The 20240-nt window shown below is 39.1% G+C and overlaps 1 protein-coding gene across 2 annotated transcripts in view; it reads right to left on the bottom strand.

Annotated features, from left to right (window-relative positions):
* rnf13 (ring finger protein 13) overlaps positions 1–20240 on the bottom strand; it is a 133838-nt gene that overhangs the window by 92710 nt on the left and 20888 nt on the right. For both annotated transcript variants that reach the window (XM_051923982.1, XM_051923983.1), the window contains exon 2: positions 3524–3655. In XM_051923982.1, the coding sequence (XP_051779942.1) occupies positions 3524–3634 (111 nt within the window). In that variant the 5' untranslated portion in view covers positions 3635–3655. The remainder of the gene's footprint in view (positions 1–3523; positions 3656–20240) is intronic.

The following is a 20240-nucleotide window of genomic DNA, read 5'->3' on the forward strand; positions in this document are numbered from 1 at the left end:
AGGTATGTTGAACAAGTCATAAGCACTTTGTGCTTTACAGACATACTGTGACAAAAAATACATACTGTATATATAAATATATAAAAAGATAAAAAAAAAATAACACAATGCAAATGTACTCTATATAGTGCCTAGAATATTTTATTATAACATTTGTCTTACACGTACAATTGGGAGGCACCTAAAAGGCCTAAATAATGGTAATTCCATGCCAGACCAGGGGGTGGCGAGCTGCACTGCATTTCTCTCTCAGTCCTATGCAGACTGTTCACAGGAAACCCCGCACGGGTTATGGCACCAATGATGACATCACTTCTGGTTCCGACGCCACTGACGACATCATTTCTGGTCCTGATGATGTCACTTGTTTTCCAGTGCCAATCATGATGATGTCACTTCTGGTTCTGTCACCAACAACGACATCACTTCCGGTCCCGACAAAGCCACTTCTGGCATTTAAAGCCGCCATCTTTGCTTATCTAGATCAGTTCTGTTTTGGACTTGGACCTGAACACTACTCAGCTGAAAGTAACCCATTTGCAGCCGGGGCACAATATACGGGTGACTGCCTCCTCCAAAGTCCCAGGATGCCCCACAGGGCAGCTTGATTGCTTCACAAAAATCCAGTCAGTTGGGATGATGCCCATGTCCCAACCTAAAGCAACGATTGCTTGTAATACCATGAGTGCAGTCTTACCACCAGCCTTGAGAAGTTCACCCTAGATACCACAGATCCCTGCAGCCTTCACCACCTTCAGATGGATCACCACCTGTGCAATTTCAGTGAGAATGGGTGGTTTGCAGCTAATTAGAGGATTAGCTCAAGAACTGTGGACCCAAAGATGTCCAACGTCCTAGCTGGAGGATCAGCTTTAAATAGCTGCTCAAAGTAGCCACCCCAGCAAGTCACAACTGCAGCATCATCCATAAGGACTGTTCCTTCACCTGCACTGACTGCGACTCTACGAGAATCAGATTTGGATGTGCATAATGCTTTCATTTCACTGTAAGCAGGTTGTGGGTCACTAGACCATTGATGATGTACCACTTGGTCAGAGATTCCTCTAAGAAATATCTCCTTATCTGCTCCAGAGCCCTCGCTGCCATCCTTCTCAGTTCCTGGTGCAGACCGAAGTTCACTTCAAACCGTGTGTGGCGACTCCTCTCAAGGATATCCAGGGTGCTGAGAGATGAAACACCTTCTTCTGGGAACACCGTCAACACCAATACAACCCACAGCAAACCTCAGGCACTTGTCAAAGAAGGTCTCCCACATCACATTAGGATCGGCAGTCACCAAAGTCTGCAAGTTCCTCACACAAACTGCGTGCAAACTCAATAGAAACAGCCTGACCTTGGAGTCTGGCCAGGTCCAGCCTCATTCTCCTAGTAGGTGGAAACCTACTGGAACTAAGCTGGATCTTCAGAGTAGCATCAACAAGTCTGTGGTCAGAATTCACAAACTAGGCACTTCTGTAGACCCTACAGTTCTGCAGGAGCCTCCAGCTTCTGCCCACAAGAATGTGATCGATCTCCTTCACCGCACCACTAGTATTGGAGTACCAAGTCCAACGATGCGGCTCAGAATGTTCGAACCAGGATCCAGCAATCCGGAGCCCCTGACCTTTTGCTAAGTCATGGAACAACTCTCACCACGGTCGCCACACCCATGGGGACTGACACAATCCTCATAGCCAGCTCTGTCAGTGTCAGTTGTCACATTGATATCACTCATGACCAGAGTAGTGTCACCTCGCAGGTAAACATCAACCACTGAGTAAAGTTGTGAACAAAATGTCTCCCTCATTGCAGTCAGAGCATACACCGAGCCAACAGACAAGGCACCCAGAGAGTGCCTTAATCATGGTCTCATAATACGTTCGCTGAAAGGAGTGATATCAGACACCATTGGAAGGTGCCAATCCACCACAGCCAATAGCTACTCCCTAAGCATGACAGCCATCAGAGCTACCAGAACAATAAATGGTGAAGCCACCTACAAAGTTCTGGCCAGTCCCAAGTCTGTGCACCTCAGAGAGTGCCGCCACTGAAATGCAGATTTTATGAAGCTCCTCCAATAGCATAGGAAGATGACCATCATGCCAGAGAGACAAGACATTCCACATGCCTACCCAGATGAGTATTGTCGCCTCAGCACCACACCAGTTCTGATCCCCAACAAGCCTGACCTCATTGGCTCTCCGGCAGTTTTGACTCTTCCAGGAATGAGGCTCCTGAGGTCTTTTCCGCATCCCTTTCATAATGGATCACTTTAGTGAATTATAATTTTCGATGATGAGAGTGCACAGAAGCACTGCATGTATTCATTCAAACACTGAAATGCATATGGCAGCCGGAACTTCCAAGTCATACCATGCTATATTCAAGGGATTGAGCAATGTTTTTACCACAAACTGATAGCAGCAAATACTCAAATGAACACTTTCATGACTTTTCTGATTTATTTCAGAATAGTGTTTCATTTTCTGTCAATTACAAGATTTGTCAGAATTACCAGTGCTATGACTTTGATTCTATTTAATTATAAGCATATTGTAATATACCCAACAGGTTAGAGCAGGCTATATCCGGTCTATTCGTTTAAAAAAATCAATGGAAATATTTCCTGATCATCAAAGCATGAAAAGGTGTCAATGCTGATAATAACAGATTATCAGGAAATCAGGAAAGTAACAGGAAAAAACAGTAATCGGTAACTGACATTGTAATTATCTATATATAACACAGAATTTTTATGTTTTTTGATAGATGAGTTTGCAAATTCAGCAATGTTTTTTAGTGGGAGACTGATATTTTTGAAATTCATACAGTGCTCTATATTCAAAATATCTCCATTAAGCTTCAAATTAAGTATGACAAATTTCACTAGTAGCCAAGATGTTTCATGTAAATGTACTGACATTAACTTTCATTTAACATTCACATAACCATTCAATTTTATTAAACTCAGGGTAAATTTCAAAGCTACTCTAGTGAAGTTCTGAATATACTATTTTTTATTGTACTACTACATGATAAATTATGTCCACATCCCCCAGTGTCCTAGAGACTTTGACAGATCCTAGTTGTCCTTTACTGCATTCATTTTACCTTTTGTGTTAAGTCATGACAAACGGACACTCATCCCAAAAGCATAATACAACAGCAACTATGTGGGTCTTTCCTGAGATGTAGATGTTTAAAGTGTCTTGTGTTGCATACCTTTTAAGGGAACACAGGCTCTCAAACATGCAGCAACACATGCTTGAGAATGGAACGTAGACTGAAACTAAACTGTTCCATGAAGCACACTGCCCATCTAATCTGAATCCTTGATTTAAAAAAAAAAATTGTGGAGTACTGCTTAAAACTTTCAAAATTTGCACAATTCAACTCATTTTGAAACAAAATCCTTGCAGGATGGATGGGACTGCAAACTTTTTCTTAATACTGCACAGACAAGTAAAACAGTCCAAGGAAAAAAGAAAAAAGGTTGAGGACAGAAACAAAATGTATGACTTACTGCTGAAATATCGGCCTCAGCTGGCAGATTAATTAGAAATAACAGCTGCACTGCCAAGATTATACAGATCTTTAATGTAGACATCATAAGCACTCCCATAGACAGTAACATCCTTCATTAGCGGTTCAGTACCTAGTTTTAAACAAAAAAAACACATACACTTAAATTTGTAAATAAAATGATAAAACACTTCTTCCACATCTTACAAGCACAAAAAAAACTATTTTAAAATAATCTTACATTTTAGCTCATTAATCCAGTACATGAATAGCAGATTGTCCATTATAAAAACCATACACAAAAACAATCTTTTTAAAATAGTTTGGGAATTCTACAAGTTATTCTTTTCCATGTTTCCATCCAGGACAGTTCTTTCCTGTAAAGGACCTGTTAGATAGGTCCAAAATATTGAAATAGGCACTGTATCACTGATTGTGAATGAATATATTCTGCACAACCCCTTTTTTTTTTTTTTTTTAAATCAAGTCATCCCCTAAAATCATTTTTTCATTTGGGAACATCTACTAAAATAGTCAATTGTTCAGAATGTATGTGAATATCTTCATAGTTCTATTCAGAGTCAACAGCTAAAGCAGTATATTTTTCACAACAGTAACAAACATACTGTTCTTTATGAAGAATTTTACGTAAGTACATACAGTGGTGTGAAAAACTATTTGCCCCCTTCCTGATTTCTTATTCTTTTGCATGTTTGTCACACAAAATGTTTCTGATCATCAAACAAATTTAACCATTAGTCAAATATAACACAAGTAAACACAAAATGCAGTTTGTAAATGGTGGTTTTTATTATTTAGGGAGAAAAAAAAATCCAAACCTACATGGCCCTGTGTGAAAAAGTAATTGCCCCCTGAACCTAATAACTGGTTGGGCCACCCTTAGCAGCAATAACTGCAATCAAACGTTTGCGATAACTTGCAATGAGTCTGTTACAGCGCTCTGGAGGAATTTTGGCCCACTCATCTTTGCAAAATTGTTGTAATTCAGCTTTATTTGAGGGTTTTCTAGCATGAACCGCCTTTTTAAGGTCATGCCATAGCATCTCAATTGGATTCAGGTCAGGACTTTGACTAGGCCACTCCAAAGTCTTCATTTTGTTTTTCTTCAGCCATTCAGAGGTGGATTTGCTGGTGTGTTTTGGGTCATTGTCCTGTTGCAGCACCCAAGATCGCTTCAGCTTGAGTTGACGAACAGATGGCCGGACATTCTCCTTCAGGATTTTTTGGTAGACAGTAGAATTCATGGTTCCATCTATCACAGAAAGCCTTCCAGGTCCTGAAGCAGCAAAACAACCCCAGACCATCACACTACCACCACCATATTTTACTGTTGGTATGATGTTCTTTTTCTGAAATGCTGTGTTCCTTTTACGCCAGATGTAACGGGACATTTGCCTTCCAAAAAGTTCAACTTTTGTCTCATCAGTCCACAAGGTATTTTCTCAAAAGTCTTGGCAATCATTGAGATGTTTCTTAGCAAAATTGAGACGAGCCCTAATGTTCTTTTTGCTTAACAGTGGTTTGCGTCTTGGAAATCTGCCATGCAGGCCGTTTTTGCCCAGTCTCTTTCTTATGGTGGAGTCATGAACACTGACCTTAATTGAGGCAAGTGAGGCCTGCAGTTCTTTAGACGTTGTCCTGGGGTCTTTTGTGACCTCTCGGATGAGTCGTCTCTGCGCTCTTGGGGTAATTTTGGTCGGCCGGCCACTCCTGGGAAGGTTCACCACTGTTCCATGTTTTTGCCATTTGTGGATAATGGCTCTCCCTGTGGTTCGCTGGAGTCCCAAAGCTTTAGAAATGGCTTTATAACCTTTACCAGACTGATAGATCTCAATTACTTCTGTTCTCATTTGTTCCTGAATTTCTTTGGATCTTGGCATGATGTCTAGCTTTTGAGGTGCTTTTGGTCTACTTCTCTGTGTCAGGCAGCTCCTATTTAAGTGATTTCTTGATTGAAACAGGTGTGGCAGTAATCAGGCCTGGGGGTGGCTACGGAAATTGAACTCAGGTGTGATACACCACAGTTAGGTTATTTTTTAACAAGGGGGCAATTACTTTTTCACACAGGGCCATGTAGGTTTGGATTTTTTTTCTCCCTAAATAATAAACACCATCATTTAAAAACTGCATTTTGTGTTTACTTGTGTTATATTTGACTAATGGTTAAATGTGTTTGATGATCAGAAACATTTTGTGTGACAAACATGCAAAAGAATAAGAAATCAGGAAGGGGGCAAATAGTTTTTCACACCACTGTATACAGGTACACAGGTACATGCATACAGACATATATATATACACATATATTATATATACATATATATATATATATATATATATATATATACACACACATATATTATATATATATATATATATATACACACATACACATATATATATATATATATACATATACATACATACATATACACATATATATATATCTATAATAATAAAAGGCAAAGCCCTCACTGACTGACTGACTGACTCACTGACTCGCTCATCACTAATTCTCCAACTTCCCGTGTAGGTGGAAGGCTGAAATTTGGCAGGCTCATTCCTTACAGCTTACTTACAAAAGTTAGGCAGGTTTCATTTCGAAATTCAAAGCGTAATGGTCATAACTGGAACATATTTTTTGTCCATACACTGTAATGGAGGAGGCGGAGTCACGTATCGCGTCATCACGCCTCCTACGTAATCACGTGAACTAAAAACAAGGAAGACATTTACAGCACGAGTCACACACGGGAACGAAGGTAAATGACGTTAATTTTTGACTGTCTTTTAATACTGTGTGAGCATACATATTAACACATGTGCAATTAAATGTGTGCATTTACGGGGTGATTTCTGAGGCTTAAAAGCTCACCTTTTATCAAACGCGGGAAGAAAGGTAACTGACGTTGTTCACTGTCTTTTAATACTGTGTAACCATACATATTAACACATGTCCAATTAAACGTGTGCATTTACGGGGTGATTTCTCAGGCTTAAAAGCTCGCCTTTTACTAAAAAGGTAAATGCAAAACTATTTTCAATCAGTTTATTGAAACGCTCCCGTTAAGGATTGCAATAACATATTCGCGAGATAAAAGAACGAAGTAGGGGGAAATGGAGGAACAGCCGCAAACAGCGAAGAGCAAAAAATTAATTAAACAATTGAGAACGGAGCGAGTTAAGCATACAAGCATGTTCATAAGGGAAACAAAGCACGGTGTAAAACGTAAGTTTAAATTAAGTTTATAGAAACGCTCCCGCTGCGGATTGCAATAACATATTCGCGAGATAAAAGTTTAATGAGAAGACACGAGGCATAAACGAAGCACACGCCGTGGCGCAACGTTAGGGGCAACAGTTTCAACCATTCTATGATCTGCTTCTCGCAACTGAAAGACGGCACATGGCGGATGTTAGCCGACTTGCTGACCGCAACGTTAGGGGCTTCAACTATGGCGCTGACGCAACATCTCAGTGCCAACACTTTGCAGACTGTACTTAAAAAGCACGCCCTCCTCACTGGACAGTTAAAAACACCAATCAAACTAACGATGACATCAAGTATTACCCAATCAAAAGTAGGAAAGGAGGCATCTTCATAAAATGCGTGTGGGATGATTTGCATGAGATGCTGCTTTAAAAAAAAAAATGATAAAAAAAATACGGGATAAATCCCGTCCAGTATTGATTCAAAACGGGACGCGCAATTTCATTCTCAAACGCGGCACGATTCCATATTTTAAAGGACGGGTGGCAACCCTACAGTGCCAGGTAACCACCCATACAATCAGATTGTGATTCAGACTAGGAATGCAATGAATGTAATTACCCCGATCTACATACAAGGCAAAAGTCTTGCAACATTCAAAGATGATGGTTTGGGATAATTAGTACTTATTAAGTACAACATTGAACATAAAAGAGCTTATGAAGCCTTGAACCGAAAAAAGCAAGATCTCAGAGATCGTAAAAAAAAAAGGAGGTAATGTCGTTTTACTCGCTGTAGATTTTAGTCAAACATTACCAGTTATTCCACGAGGGAGACCAGCAGATGAACTCAACGCGTGTTTAAAATCCATGCTTCTCCCACGGTCGGTTATATGTCGCGTGTTCTCGGGTAGGTACACCAAAAAATTTATACATTTAAGCATGTAATGGGCAAAGAAAAAATGAGGTATACCCGAAGGCATTGCAGTAGTACTCAATGTAACTTTACTTCTTAAATGTTAATGTTTTACTGTTTAATAATTTATACGCTTCTTATATATTGTTCAAATTCTTTTATCAAAATACCAGTGACAGCGCAATGCACGATAACATGGAGTGAATACACCATACGCATCTGCCCACGGCCGCCCTGGTGTGCGCAGATAGGAGTTGATTCTAAAATAAAATAAACATAAAAAGAGTAATACATTCATCACCCATAAAGCGGATAGCAGACGTGACGTATTATATGTGTACCACATTTCAAGTCAATACGTGAAACGGTTTGCAAGCTACATGTGATTTAAAATCCTGGACAGACCAACGAAAAGCCACGGTAGCAAATTATACAAGAAGATTTTACTGTTTAATAATTTATATTTATATGAAATGTGCTTCTTATATATTACTTCATATTCTCATATGATAATGATGTTAATGTTGTTTATATTGATTTCTATGTTATTGTAAGTGCATCTATGTGTGTATATGTATGTATGTATGTATGTGTGTATATATATATATATATATATATATATATATATATATATATATATATATATATAAAAAATATATATATAAAAAATATATGTGTATATGTATATATAATATATCTGTATATGTGTGTATATGTGTGTGTATATGTGTATATGTATATATATATGACAGCAACACTCATAACAATGACAACACAATTACATTGACAATCATGTTACGTTATTTTTAAAATGTTTCCTTTACTTTTTCATAACCTCTTTAACACACTACTTCTCCGCTGCGAAGCGCGGGTATTTTGCTAGTATATATATATATATATATATATATATATATATATATATATATATATATACACACACACATATACAGTAGGGCAAAAAAGTATTTAGTCAGCCACCAATTGTGCAAGTTCTCCCACTTAAAAAGATGAGAGAGGCCTGTAATTTTCATCATAGGTATACCTCAACTATGAGAGACAAAATGAGAAAAAAAAAATCCAGGAAACCACATTTCTCTGATTTTTGAAGAATTTATTTGCAAATTATGGTGGAAAAAAAGTATTTGGTCAATAACAAAAGTTCATCTCAATACTTCTTCCGCCACTGAAGAGGGCCCTGTGCCGGATGTTGCCTGGTAGGTAACCACCCATACAATCAGGTCGGGACACAGACTATGAATGCAATGAATATATATATGTATACTGGCCTTGAATAGTACTAAATGTGCCAGAGAGCTGGCCGAATCCTGGTTATCAAATGAGAACGCCATCAACAGACGGACATAAATCCATAATAAACAAGACTTTACACCCAATACCCCCCAAACCCCCCCCCCCCCCCCCCCCGACCACACTGACTTAGCCACCAAACCCAACCACGTAATTTTTTTGATATAATAATAATAATAATAATTCATTACATTTATATATATATACTGTATATTGCCTGTGATTCTTTTAAGTCTAAGCATTATCCTCTCATGAAGACCCCTGGCAGGGGTTGAAAGCGCAGGAATAAAAACTACTTTATGATACGTGATTCATTTTTCTCCCTTTGTGGATCTCCAGCTGCAAAAATTTATTTATATATCCATCCATCCATTTTCCAACCTGCTGAATCCGAACACAGGGTCACGGGGGTCTGCTGGAGCCAATCCCAGCCAACACAGGGCACAAGGCAGGAACCAATCCCGGGCAGGGTGCCAACCCACCGCAGGATACACACAAACACACCCACACACCAAGCACACACTAGGGCCAATTTAGAATCGCCAATCCACCTAACCTGCATGTCTTTGGACTGTGGGAGGAAACCAGAGCGCATGGAGGAAACCCATGCAGACACGGAGAAAACATGCAAACTCCACGCAGGGAGGACCCAGGAAGCGAACCAGAGTCTCCTAACTGCAAGGCAGCAGTGCAACCACTGCGCCACCGTGCCGCCCCAGCTAGTCTATATATATATATATAAAATTCTTTTCGCGTTTGAAATGGAAATGATGTATGACAATGCGATATAGAAATTATGTTAAAGTGGTAAACACAAACACGCCGATCTATCCCATACAATTGCGCCCCGCTTCACCCTCTTCCAGCCCTCCTCTCTGGACTCCAGCGCTAAGCCGTCCGCTGCCAGGCGCGTTCTCACAGAGAAAAATGCCACATTGTAACTTTTTTTTTTAATTCGCAGTACTTGATAGTAGACGAGATGAACAAAACAGATTTGCGTCTTTCTACTTTTTAACTGCGCCAAGCTGTAAACAATGTGAAGACGAGACCGATTTCAGCTGCGAGGGGTCGAGTGTGCTGTGAATACTTATTTACATGTGCTTTCTCAATTTTTTTATTTTTAATAAATTTGGAAAAACCTCAAGTAAACTTTTTTCACGTTGACATTATGGGGTGTTGTGTGCAGAATTCTGAGGAAAAAAATGAATTTAATCCATTTTGGAATAAGGCTGTAACATAACAAAAGGTGGAAAAAGTGATGCGCTGTGAATACTTTCTGGATGCATTGTATATACATATACATATATACATACATATACATAAATACATATACAGGTGCTGGTCATAAAATTAGAATATCATGACAAAGTTGATTTATTTCAGTAATTCCATTCAAAAAGTGAAACTTGTGTATTAGATTCATTCATTACACACAGACTGATGTTTAATCAAATGTTTATTTCTTTTAATTTTGATGATTATAACTGACAACTAATGAAAGTCCCAAATTCAGTATCTCGGAAAATTAGAATATTGTGAAAAGGTTCAATATTGAAGACACCTGGTGCCACACTCTAATCAGCTAATTAACTCAAAACACCTGCAAAAGCCTTTAAATGGTCTCTCAGTCTAGTTCTGTAGGCTACACAATCATGGGGAAGACTGCTGACTTGACAGTTGTCCAAAAGACGACCATTGACACCTTGCACAAGGAGGGCAAGACACAAAAGGTCATTGCTAAAGAGGCTGGCTGTTCACAGAGCTCTGTGTCCAAGCACATTAATAGAGAGGCGAAGGGAAGGCCAAGATGTGGTAGAAAACAGTGCACAAGCAATAGGGATAACCGCACCCTGGAGAGGATTGTGAAACAAAACCCATTCAAAAATGTGGGGGAGATTCACAAAGAGTGGACTGCAGCTGGAGTCAGTGCTACAAGAACCACCACACACAGACGTATGCAAGACATGGGTTTCAGCTGTCATATTCCTTGTGTCAAGCCACTCTTGAACAAGAGACAGCGTCAGAAGCGTCTCGCCTTTGGACTGCTGCTGAGTGGTCCAAAGTTATGTTCTCTGATGAAAGTAAATTTTGCATTTCCTTTGGAAATCAAGGTCCCAGAGTCTGGAGGAAGAGAAGAGAGGCACAGAATCCACGTTGCGTGAGGTCCAGTGTAAAGTTTCCACAGTCAGTGATGGTTTGGGGTGCCATGTCATCTGCTGGTGTTGGTCCATTGTGTTTTCTAAGGTCAACGCAGCCATCTACCAGGAAGTTTTAGAGCACTTCATGCTTCCTGCTGCTGACAAACTTTATGGAGATGTAGATTTCATTTTCCAACAGGACCTGGCACCTTCACACAGTGCCAAAGCTACCAGTACCTGGTTTAAGGACCATGGTATCCCTGTTCTTGATTGGCCAGCAAACGCGCCTGACCTTAACCCCATAGAAAATCTATGGGGTATTGTGAAGAGGAAGATGCAATACGCCAGACCCAACAATTCAGAAGAGCTGAAGGCCACTATCAGAGCAACATGGGCTCTCATAACACCTGAGCAGTGCCACAGACTGATCGACTCCATGCCACACTGCATTGCTGCAGTAATCCAGGCCAAAGGAGCCCCAACTAAATATTGAGTGCTGTACATGCTCATACTTTTCAGGTTCATACCTTTCAGTTGGCCAACATTTCTAAAAATCCTTTTTTTGCATTGGTCTTAATTGATATTCTAATTTTCCGAGATACTGAATTTGGGACTTTCATTAATTGTCAGTTATAATCATCAACATTAAAAGAAGTAAACATTTGAAATACACCAGTCTGTGTGTAATGAATGAATCTAATATACAAGTTTCACTTTTTGAATGGAATTACTGAAATAAATCAACTTTGTCATGATATTCTAATTTTATGACCAGCACCTGTGTATATACATACATATATACATATACATACTGGGAGGCTTTACCCCTGCTTGCTTCAGGGGCGTGCTACGCACCAGCCACTTCGCATCTCTGCCACTCACATTGTGAAGGGGGGGCTGAATGCAGTTCAGTCACTTCACGTGATCCGCTCTCTTGTGTGATGTTGCGATGTCCACGGGTTTATTAAATGTTAGCTAAGACCCGGCAGTTAAAAGTGTCTTCTCATTAAACTTATATCTCGCGAATATGGCATTGCAAACGGCAGCGGGTCAGTTCACGTGCTTACGGAGGCGTGATGACGCCATATATTTTGATATATATCAAAATACCCGCGCTTCGCAGCGGCGAAGTACTGCTTTAATATTTTTATTAAGAAGAAAAGTAAACCTTTTTAAACTGAGGGAAAATGAATCAATAATTATTTGTTAAGGATCTCTTTGTATATCACGGTGTCAGTTCGCCCCTCTGGTTGTAATATGACCAAGCTGTGTGCTGAGCTTACTCTTCAGCATGCAACGTACAGTTTGCTATGTGAAAATCAGTCTTGCCTCAAATCAATGCCAACCTTTTGTAGGGTCTGTCCCTGAGACTTATTGTCATTGCGAAGCAGAGCCTTAGTGGAAATTGGAGTCGTTTGAATTGAAATGGGAGATCAGAGGGTATAACAGGGATGCGAGGAATAAAAACTCTCTCCCCTGAGCCACCGCCAGTAAAAATAGTTGCCTCAATGACGTTCTTTTGCAGACACGTGACCTGAAGTCTCGTGCCGTCACAAAGTTTCAGTGGCTGTACGCAAATCCACAATCGGTTTCATATTCTGTTCGTACCTTATCAATTGTGTAATGTGTTTTTTGAACAGGTTTGATTTATCGAAGTGATCACTCCTGCTGCGTTCAGTCACTTCACGTGAGCCACTGTCTTGTGTAATGTTGCGATGTCCACGGGTTTATTTAATGACCCAGCAGTTAAAATTTTCTCGCTACAGCAATTTTAACTCTATTACAAAGTGATCCAAACTGTCGTTTATACCTCGTGTCTTCTCATTAAACTTGTATCTCACGAATATGGCATTGCAAACGGTAGCAGGTCAGTTCACGTGCTTACGTGGGAGGCGTGATGACGCGATATATTTTGATCAAAATACCCGCGCTTCGCAGCGGCGAAGTACTGCTTTAAAAATTTTATTAAGAAGAAAAGTAAACCTTTTTAAACTGAGGAAAATGAACCAGTTGTAATATGACCAAGCTGTGTGCTGAGTTTACTCTTGAGCATGAAATCTAACGTGGTTTGTGCCCTTCAGAATGAAAACAGTTTGCATTTACCTCTTTAATAAAAGGCGAGCTTTTAAGTCTGAGAAATCACCCCGTAAATGCACACGTTTAATTGCACATGTGTTAATATGTATGCTTACACAGTATTAAAAGACACTCAAAAATTAACGTCATTTACCTTCGTTCCCGCGTTGGACTCGTGCTGTAAATCTCTTCCTTGTTTTTAGTTCACGTGATTATGTAGGAGGCGTGATGACGCAATACGTGACTCCGCCTCCTCCATTAGAGTATATGGACAAAAAACAGGTTCCAGTTATGACCATTACACGTAGAATTTCGAAATGAAACCTGCCTAATTTTTTGTAAGTAAGCTGTAAGGAATGAGTCTGCCAAATTTCAGCCTTCTACCTACAAGGGAAGTTGGAGAATTAGTGATGAGTCAGTCAGTGAGGGCTTTGCCTTTTATTAGTATATATATATATATATATATATATATATATATATATATATATATATACACACATACACATACATACACACACACACATATATATATTTATATGTGTGTGTGTGTGTTTTTACATTTCTCAAAACTTTAACAGAACACTTAATCATCGCAGCCTAACACCAAGTCAATGAAGCTTCAGGGGTATCAATCTGTCCAGTTAGGAAGCATAAGTGATTGTTTATCAGCTTCACCTACCTTGGTGCAAATGAAAGTGACAACAGGTGAACTGGAGAGACAACAGCAAGACAACCCTCAAAAAAGGGAATGATTTTGCAGATGGTGGCCACAGACAATTGCTCTCTCCTTATACTACCAATTCTTCTCTAGTTTTATATTTTGCTACTGTCCTTGTCATTACTGATAGCATGAGGCAGGACCTGAAGCTGATTCAGGTTGCACAGGTAGTCCAGCTCCTCCTGGACAGCACATCTATACATGCCGTTGCAAGAAGGTTTGCTGTGTCTCACAGCATAGTCTCAAGAGCATTATATGTTCCCGGTGGGTTTCCACTGTGTGATCCAGTTTCTTTCCAAAGACATGCAGGTTTAGGGATTTAGTGTTGCTAAAATGACACTAGTGTATGTGTGTGTTTGTATTCAACTATGCGATAAGCTGATGCCCTATCCAAGAATTGTTTCTGCCTCGCACCTGATGCTTGCTGGAATGGGCATGTCCCTGGATTGATGGATGTAATCATTAAACATCCATCCTTTTCAGGGATATTGTGGCAAGGTGTCCTGGGAATTTAAATGTTGTTTCAGACAATTCACAACACAGTGAAGCCGAACATTGTTTTCTCACCGTGATGGTATCTTGCACTGCCACCTGTTGGAATATCCCAGATTTATGTAAAATAACGTGCACAAGTATAAACAGCCCACCGCTTGTATAGCAGTAGCGTCTGCTGGAGCAAGCGTTGTGTCTCATGAAATATAAACTCTGCCTTAGAATACTACTGTATTCAGTAATATTTCAACACCTTTTGCCTTTAAATTTCTATACATACCGACCGGAAATAAAATTTACCATGCCACTATGTTGTAAAAAGGTTTGCTTATTCTTTGTAGAGTTATACAGTGAATATGAAAAAGTCTATACATCCCTGCAAAAATTGCAGATTTGGTATAGTAATAAAATGATGCCAACATAAACCCTGTCAGAACTTATTCCACCTTTATTACAAAATTGCAAGTTGTACAAAGAAGGTGAAAACAAATCGGAAACTGTTTGGTGAAAAATGGAAAAAAAAATCATGCAAAAAACCTGTTTGTATTAGTGTGCACACCCTTTAATAATCAAGGATGTGGCTGCATTCAGAATCAACCAATCACAATAAGTCTCCTCTTAAACAGTAGTTAATAGTATACACCTGACATCACTTAAAGTAGGTCTGATTGAGCTCAGATAAAGTTTGGCTGTTCCTGTAGGATTATTCTGAAATCCTTTTGGCTGCTACATATCCCAAAAAGCCTTGGTCCACAAAGAGCTTTCAAAACATTAACAGGATCTCATAATTGAAAGGTATCAATCATGGCAGGGGTACAAAACATAATCCAAAGCATTAAACATTCCATGGAGCATGGTAAAGACCATCATCAGTAAGTGGAGAAAATATGGCTCAACAGTGACTCTACCAAGACCAGGAAATCCCTTCAAGATTGACGAGACAACAAACTGAAAACTGGTCAGGGAGGCCACCAAGAGGCCAACAATATTATATGACCTGAAGGATTTTCCGATTAAAGTGCTGGTTGTTCCCTACCTGTGACTACAATCAGTCGTATTCTTCATATGTCTGGTTTGTAGGGTAGGAAAGCAAGATGAAAGCCTTTTCTTACAAAGAAAAACATCCAAGATAGGGTATACCTTTTCCCAAAGTTTAGCCATATCTCACACAACCATGTGGAAAAATGTATCACAGGATGATGAGACCAATGTTGAACTATTTGGCCACAATTCCAAAAGGTTTGTTTGGCACAAAAATAACACAGCACATATCAAAAGAACACCATACCCACAGTGAAACATGGTGAAGACAACATCATGCTTTGGGTCTGCTTTTCTTCAGCTGGAACTGGGGCTTTAGTCAAGGTGGATGGAATCGTGAATAGCTCGAAGTATCAGTCTACTTTGGCACAAAACATTCACGCACCTGCTAGGAAGCTGAAGATGAAGAGGGACTTCATCTTTCAGCATGACAATGACCCAATGCATACATTAAAATCAATGAAGCAATGGCTTCATCAAAGGATGATCAATGTTCTGGAATGTCCCAGCTAGTGCCCAGAACTTAATCCAACTGAAAATCTGTGGGGTGACCTGAAGACAGCTGTGCACAGAGATGCCCTTGTAATTTGACTGATCTAGACATTTTTTGCAAGGAGGAATGGGCAAAAATCACCAAGTTCAGATGTGCCAAAATTATAGACTCTTACCCAAAAAGACTTCGTGCTCTAATATAATCAAAAGTGCCTCAACTAAGTATAGTTTAAGGGGTGTGCACACTAGTGCAACCATTTTTTTCTGATTTTTTTCACTAAACACCTTCTGATTGGCTTTCACCTTCTTTGTATAGATTGCAATTTTGCAATAAAGGTGAAATAAGTTATGACAGGATTTCTCTTGGTTTCATTTTTTATAACAAAAAACCTGCCATTTTGGCAGGGATGTGTAGACTTCTTATATACACTGTATATGATGCAGACTAGTTAGAAATTTGCACACTTTTCGGAGACATGAAACATGAAGATATGAAGTAGCTAGCAAACGAAGGCAGTTACTCAATACATGTTTTTCTTTTCTTAGGTAATCTCCTCCACATTACACTTCAGATCAAGAATGCAGCTAAGCTCTTTAACTGTAAATAAAAGGATTAAAGTAATTTATTTTCATTATAATGACAAGTTGCTCCTACATACATTTCATCAAATAGACACTTTTAACACAATCTAAATCAAAAGGCAAAGAATAAAACCAGCATACTTTATTGCTTAAAGGACTTTAAAGATATAAAAAGAACATTGGCCAAAGTTCATATTTAGTATAATGAACTTAATAAAGCTTTGAACATTTTTTATAGCTGAAACCCCATTACTAACCTAAATCCTTGCACATAAATCCATAATTATTTTAATTACGAAAAAAATAAATGGTTGGCTTATTAATCCTTTTAAGGGGTCATACAACTGCTAACTTCACACATTAGGTTGGTACCTTTTTTTCACTTTAACTTCATCCAGGCGATGTTAATGATGATCATCATTCTTCCCACTAACTTAGAGCCAATGGCAGGCTTTTAAAATTATAGCAATCATGCTACTGAATGATCCGTTTTGCTTACTTTATTATCAGGCTCTTCAAGCAGTAATATGCTAAACTTTTTGAAGAGAAATTTAATTGGACTGTTTATAGATATTACTTAGCAATCCTGAGAGTTTAGAAACCACATATTTTTTTGAATGAGTGCCGCATTAATAGGAATGTTTCTTGAACGAGCATCACTGAACCACATAAAAACTGCTTTTTCAACGTCTTCAAATGCAGCAGTTCACATACATTTGCAACCTGAGATTTTTTCTTCTTTGCTTGGTCTTTCGAGAAAGTTGACAGTGTCAATGGCGAAATTCCGAATTCACTGGCAACATCTTTTTTCTTTTTGCCGCAATCGAGAGCTGGAAAATTTTTTTTTTCTAATATGAACTGTTATTTTGTTGTGTGTGCCGTTTCTATAGGAGGGGACAATGAGTTAGATTCCAGTGGATGTTTTTCAAATGTTGATGAGCAATAAGCAAAAGGTATCACTGAAAACCACAGAAAACAAAAACAGCAAAAAAAAACAGTACGAGGAAAGCTCGAAGAAAGAATTTTTTTTACAATGTTTCTCTTTGGGGATCATTGTGCACAACTGAGCTGCGGCCACAGAACTAACTGCTCTGTGGATGATTCATTCAAGCATTTCAAGGTCTTTTGGGCACTTCGTTGTAATGAAAGTATCTGCTGAATGTACTTCGTAGTAACGAGATTTCTATAGACTCGTGTCATATGGGGAAACTGTCGGGACCATAAAAATACTTCGTTGTAATGAAAATTTCATTGTAAAGATAATCGTTGTAACAGAATTTTACCTGTATTTCGATGTTATCCATGAAGAATACAGAGGTTTTGGGCCTCAATACAATTTTATCAAAGGAAAAGCAACTCATATAGTACAATATCTGCCATAAGTACAGTAAATATGGCCTCTGAGATTAATAAAGTGCTATCTATATGTAGAAGGGAAAAAAGGTGGTGCAGCATTTCTAGTTAGATGAGATTTGTTTGCCAGGCTGGTCCATATGAATTACCATTTTCTGTCTTAAGAATTTTGTCTTGTCACAAAGAACTGCATATTAGAAAAACAAATGAATTAATGAACTTTGCTTCTTCATCTACTTTAGGGTCATGGGGAACTGTCTGATTCCCACTTGGTCAAGGCAGGAGCAACCCTGCAGAGGATGCCATTTCATCTCAGGGCACACTCTAGAAGTGGACAAACTGTAAATACGTATGGGTATAACAGCTCTGCAAACCTGGTACTCCAGGTATGTTTTTTCGTAGCCCAGCTTTATATACAGGATTTGGAGGTTACCTGCAACTTTTTACAGCTATGTTTATTTATAAAGTTTTGTTTTACATAACTGCATAGCACTTTTCTACCACAATATAAACACAATCAGCATCTTAGAAGATAATATTTTAGTTTTCATTTTTAAAAGATTATGTCATGCTGATATGTGCTCGTTTTCCAACATACCCAAAACGTTTTATCAAAAATAAGCTGAATACAGCATTAATATTATATTCTCAAATTTTGCTTTCACACCTCATTTAAACCCCAACAATTAGTAAAATTAATGATGTTTCTGACAGAAAAACTATCAGTGTTATTCTGAGGTGTGATATGTCCTTTAAAGTGTCAATATGTGCAAAGTGCAACTGACGCCATGGATGTACTGTAAATCACTGAGCCAACTGCGCTTAAACTGGCTGCATGCAAGTAGACAGAGGTAAGTGCAGATGCTTGCAGGCTAGTCTTAGTGCAGTTTGAACTTCATTCAAACTCTTCAAACAAACATGTCTCATGCAGTTAGTTATCGATTAAACAATAGACAAACATCATAGGAGCAGAGAATGCTTGGGGGAAGAGAGACAAACAAAGCAATCAGCCAAAAAGGACACATGCTGCTCAGGCTTTTAAGTAAACGTAGAGTCATGCGAGAAGCCACAATCGAGAAGACAGCGATTTATTTATTTTTATGGTGAAGATTCCAAAGAAGCACCCAGTCTTGAGAGACAAAAACAAAGCAAACCGGTAATCAAACAGCAAATAAAAGAATGGAATGAAAACAAATGAAATAAGACCACAACAATACCTGTTCCCCTTATGGCGATTACACATTAAATACAACAAAGCACAAACAAAACACACACAGTAAATCATAAAAAACAGCAACGGCTGAAATGTAATGATGAAAATGGATAGTCCAGAGGTTCCGCATTGAACGGGAATGTAAAGATAGTCCTACTGCTAGTTCCTGAAATGGTGAAGATGGGTTCAGGAGTGCTCCTTTCTTTGCAGGATGGCAATGAATCCATATGTGTCATCATGTACACAGGCAGACGGTAGACAATCCAGACGCACGAAACGATCCAGGACAAAATGAATAAATACAGGTAACCCAACAGAAGGCAGACAGACAGGAACTTGAAACACAAATTACAAAAACTTTTTTTTTTTTTTGCTTTTGGTCACTGGCCCCTTTTAAAAGCTGCGCTGACATCCTTTGACCAGCACCCTCAGCAGAAGACCAATCAGAGCCACTGCAGCGACTGCTGGGAGTTGCAGTTTCAAATTCTAATGGCTACTTTCACCATCCCAAGTTGGTTTTCTCCACAGCTGCTTCCTGTTCTCTCTACAGTACAGTATTGCCACGAAAAAAGCCATAAAAATTGCGGAGGATATTTGCGGTTTCCGCTAACAATTATTAGTTAGGTTCTAAGGAAAAATCTGTGAATGACTAAGGCCGCAAACTCTGAACCGCGACTTCGCAGGGGTCTACTGTATATACAGTGCATCCGGAAAGTATTCACAGCGCATCACTTTTTCCACATTTTGTTATGTTACAGCCTTATTCCAAAATGAATTAAATTCATTTTTTTCCTCAGAATTCTACACACAACACCCCATAATGACAACGTGAAAAAAGTTTACTTGAGGTTTTTGCAAATTTATTAAAAATAAAAAAAACTGAGAAATCACATGTACATAAGTATTCACAGCCTTTGCTCAATACTTTGTCGATGCACCTTTGGCAGCAATTACAGCCTCAAGTCTTTTTCAATATGATGCCACAAGCTTGGCACACCTATCCTTGGCCAGTTTCGCCCATTCCTCTTTGCAGCACCTCTCAAGCTCCATCAGGTTGGATGGGAAGCGTCAGTGCACGGCCATTTTAAGATCTCTCCAGAGATGTTCAATCGGATTCAAGTCTGCGCTCTGGCTGGGCCACTCAAGGACATTCACAGA

This window comes from Erpetoichthys calabaricus, chromosome 2 (genome assembly GCF_900747795.2).
Source record: "Erpetoichthys calabaricus chromosome 2, fErpCal1.3, whole genome shotgun sequence".
In the NCBI taxonomy this organism is placed as follows: Eukaryota; Metazoa; Chordata; class Cladistia; order Polypteriformes; family Polypteridae; genus Erpetoichthys; species Erpetoichthys calabaricus.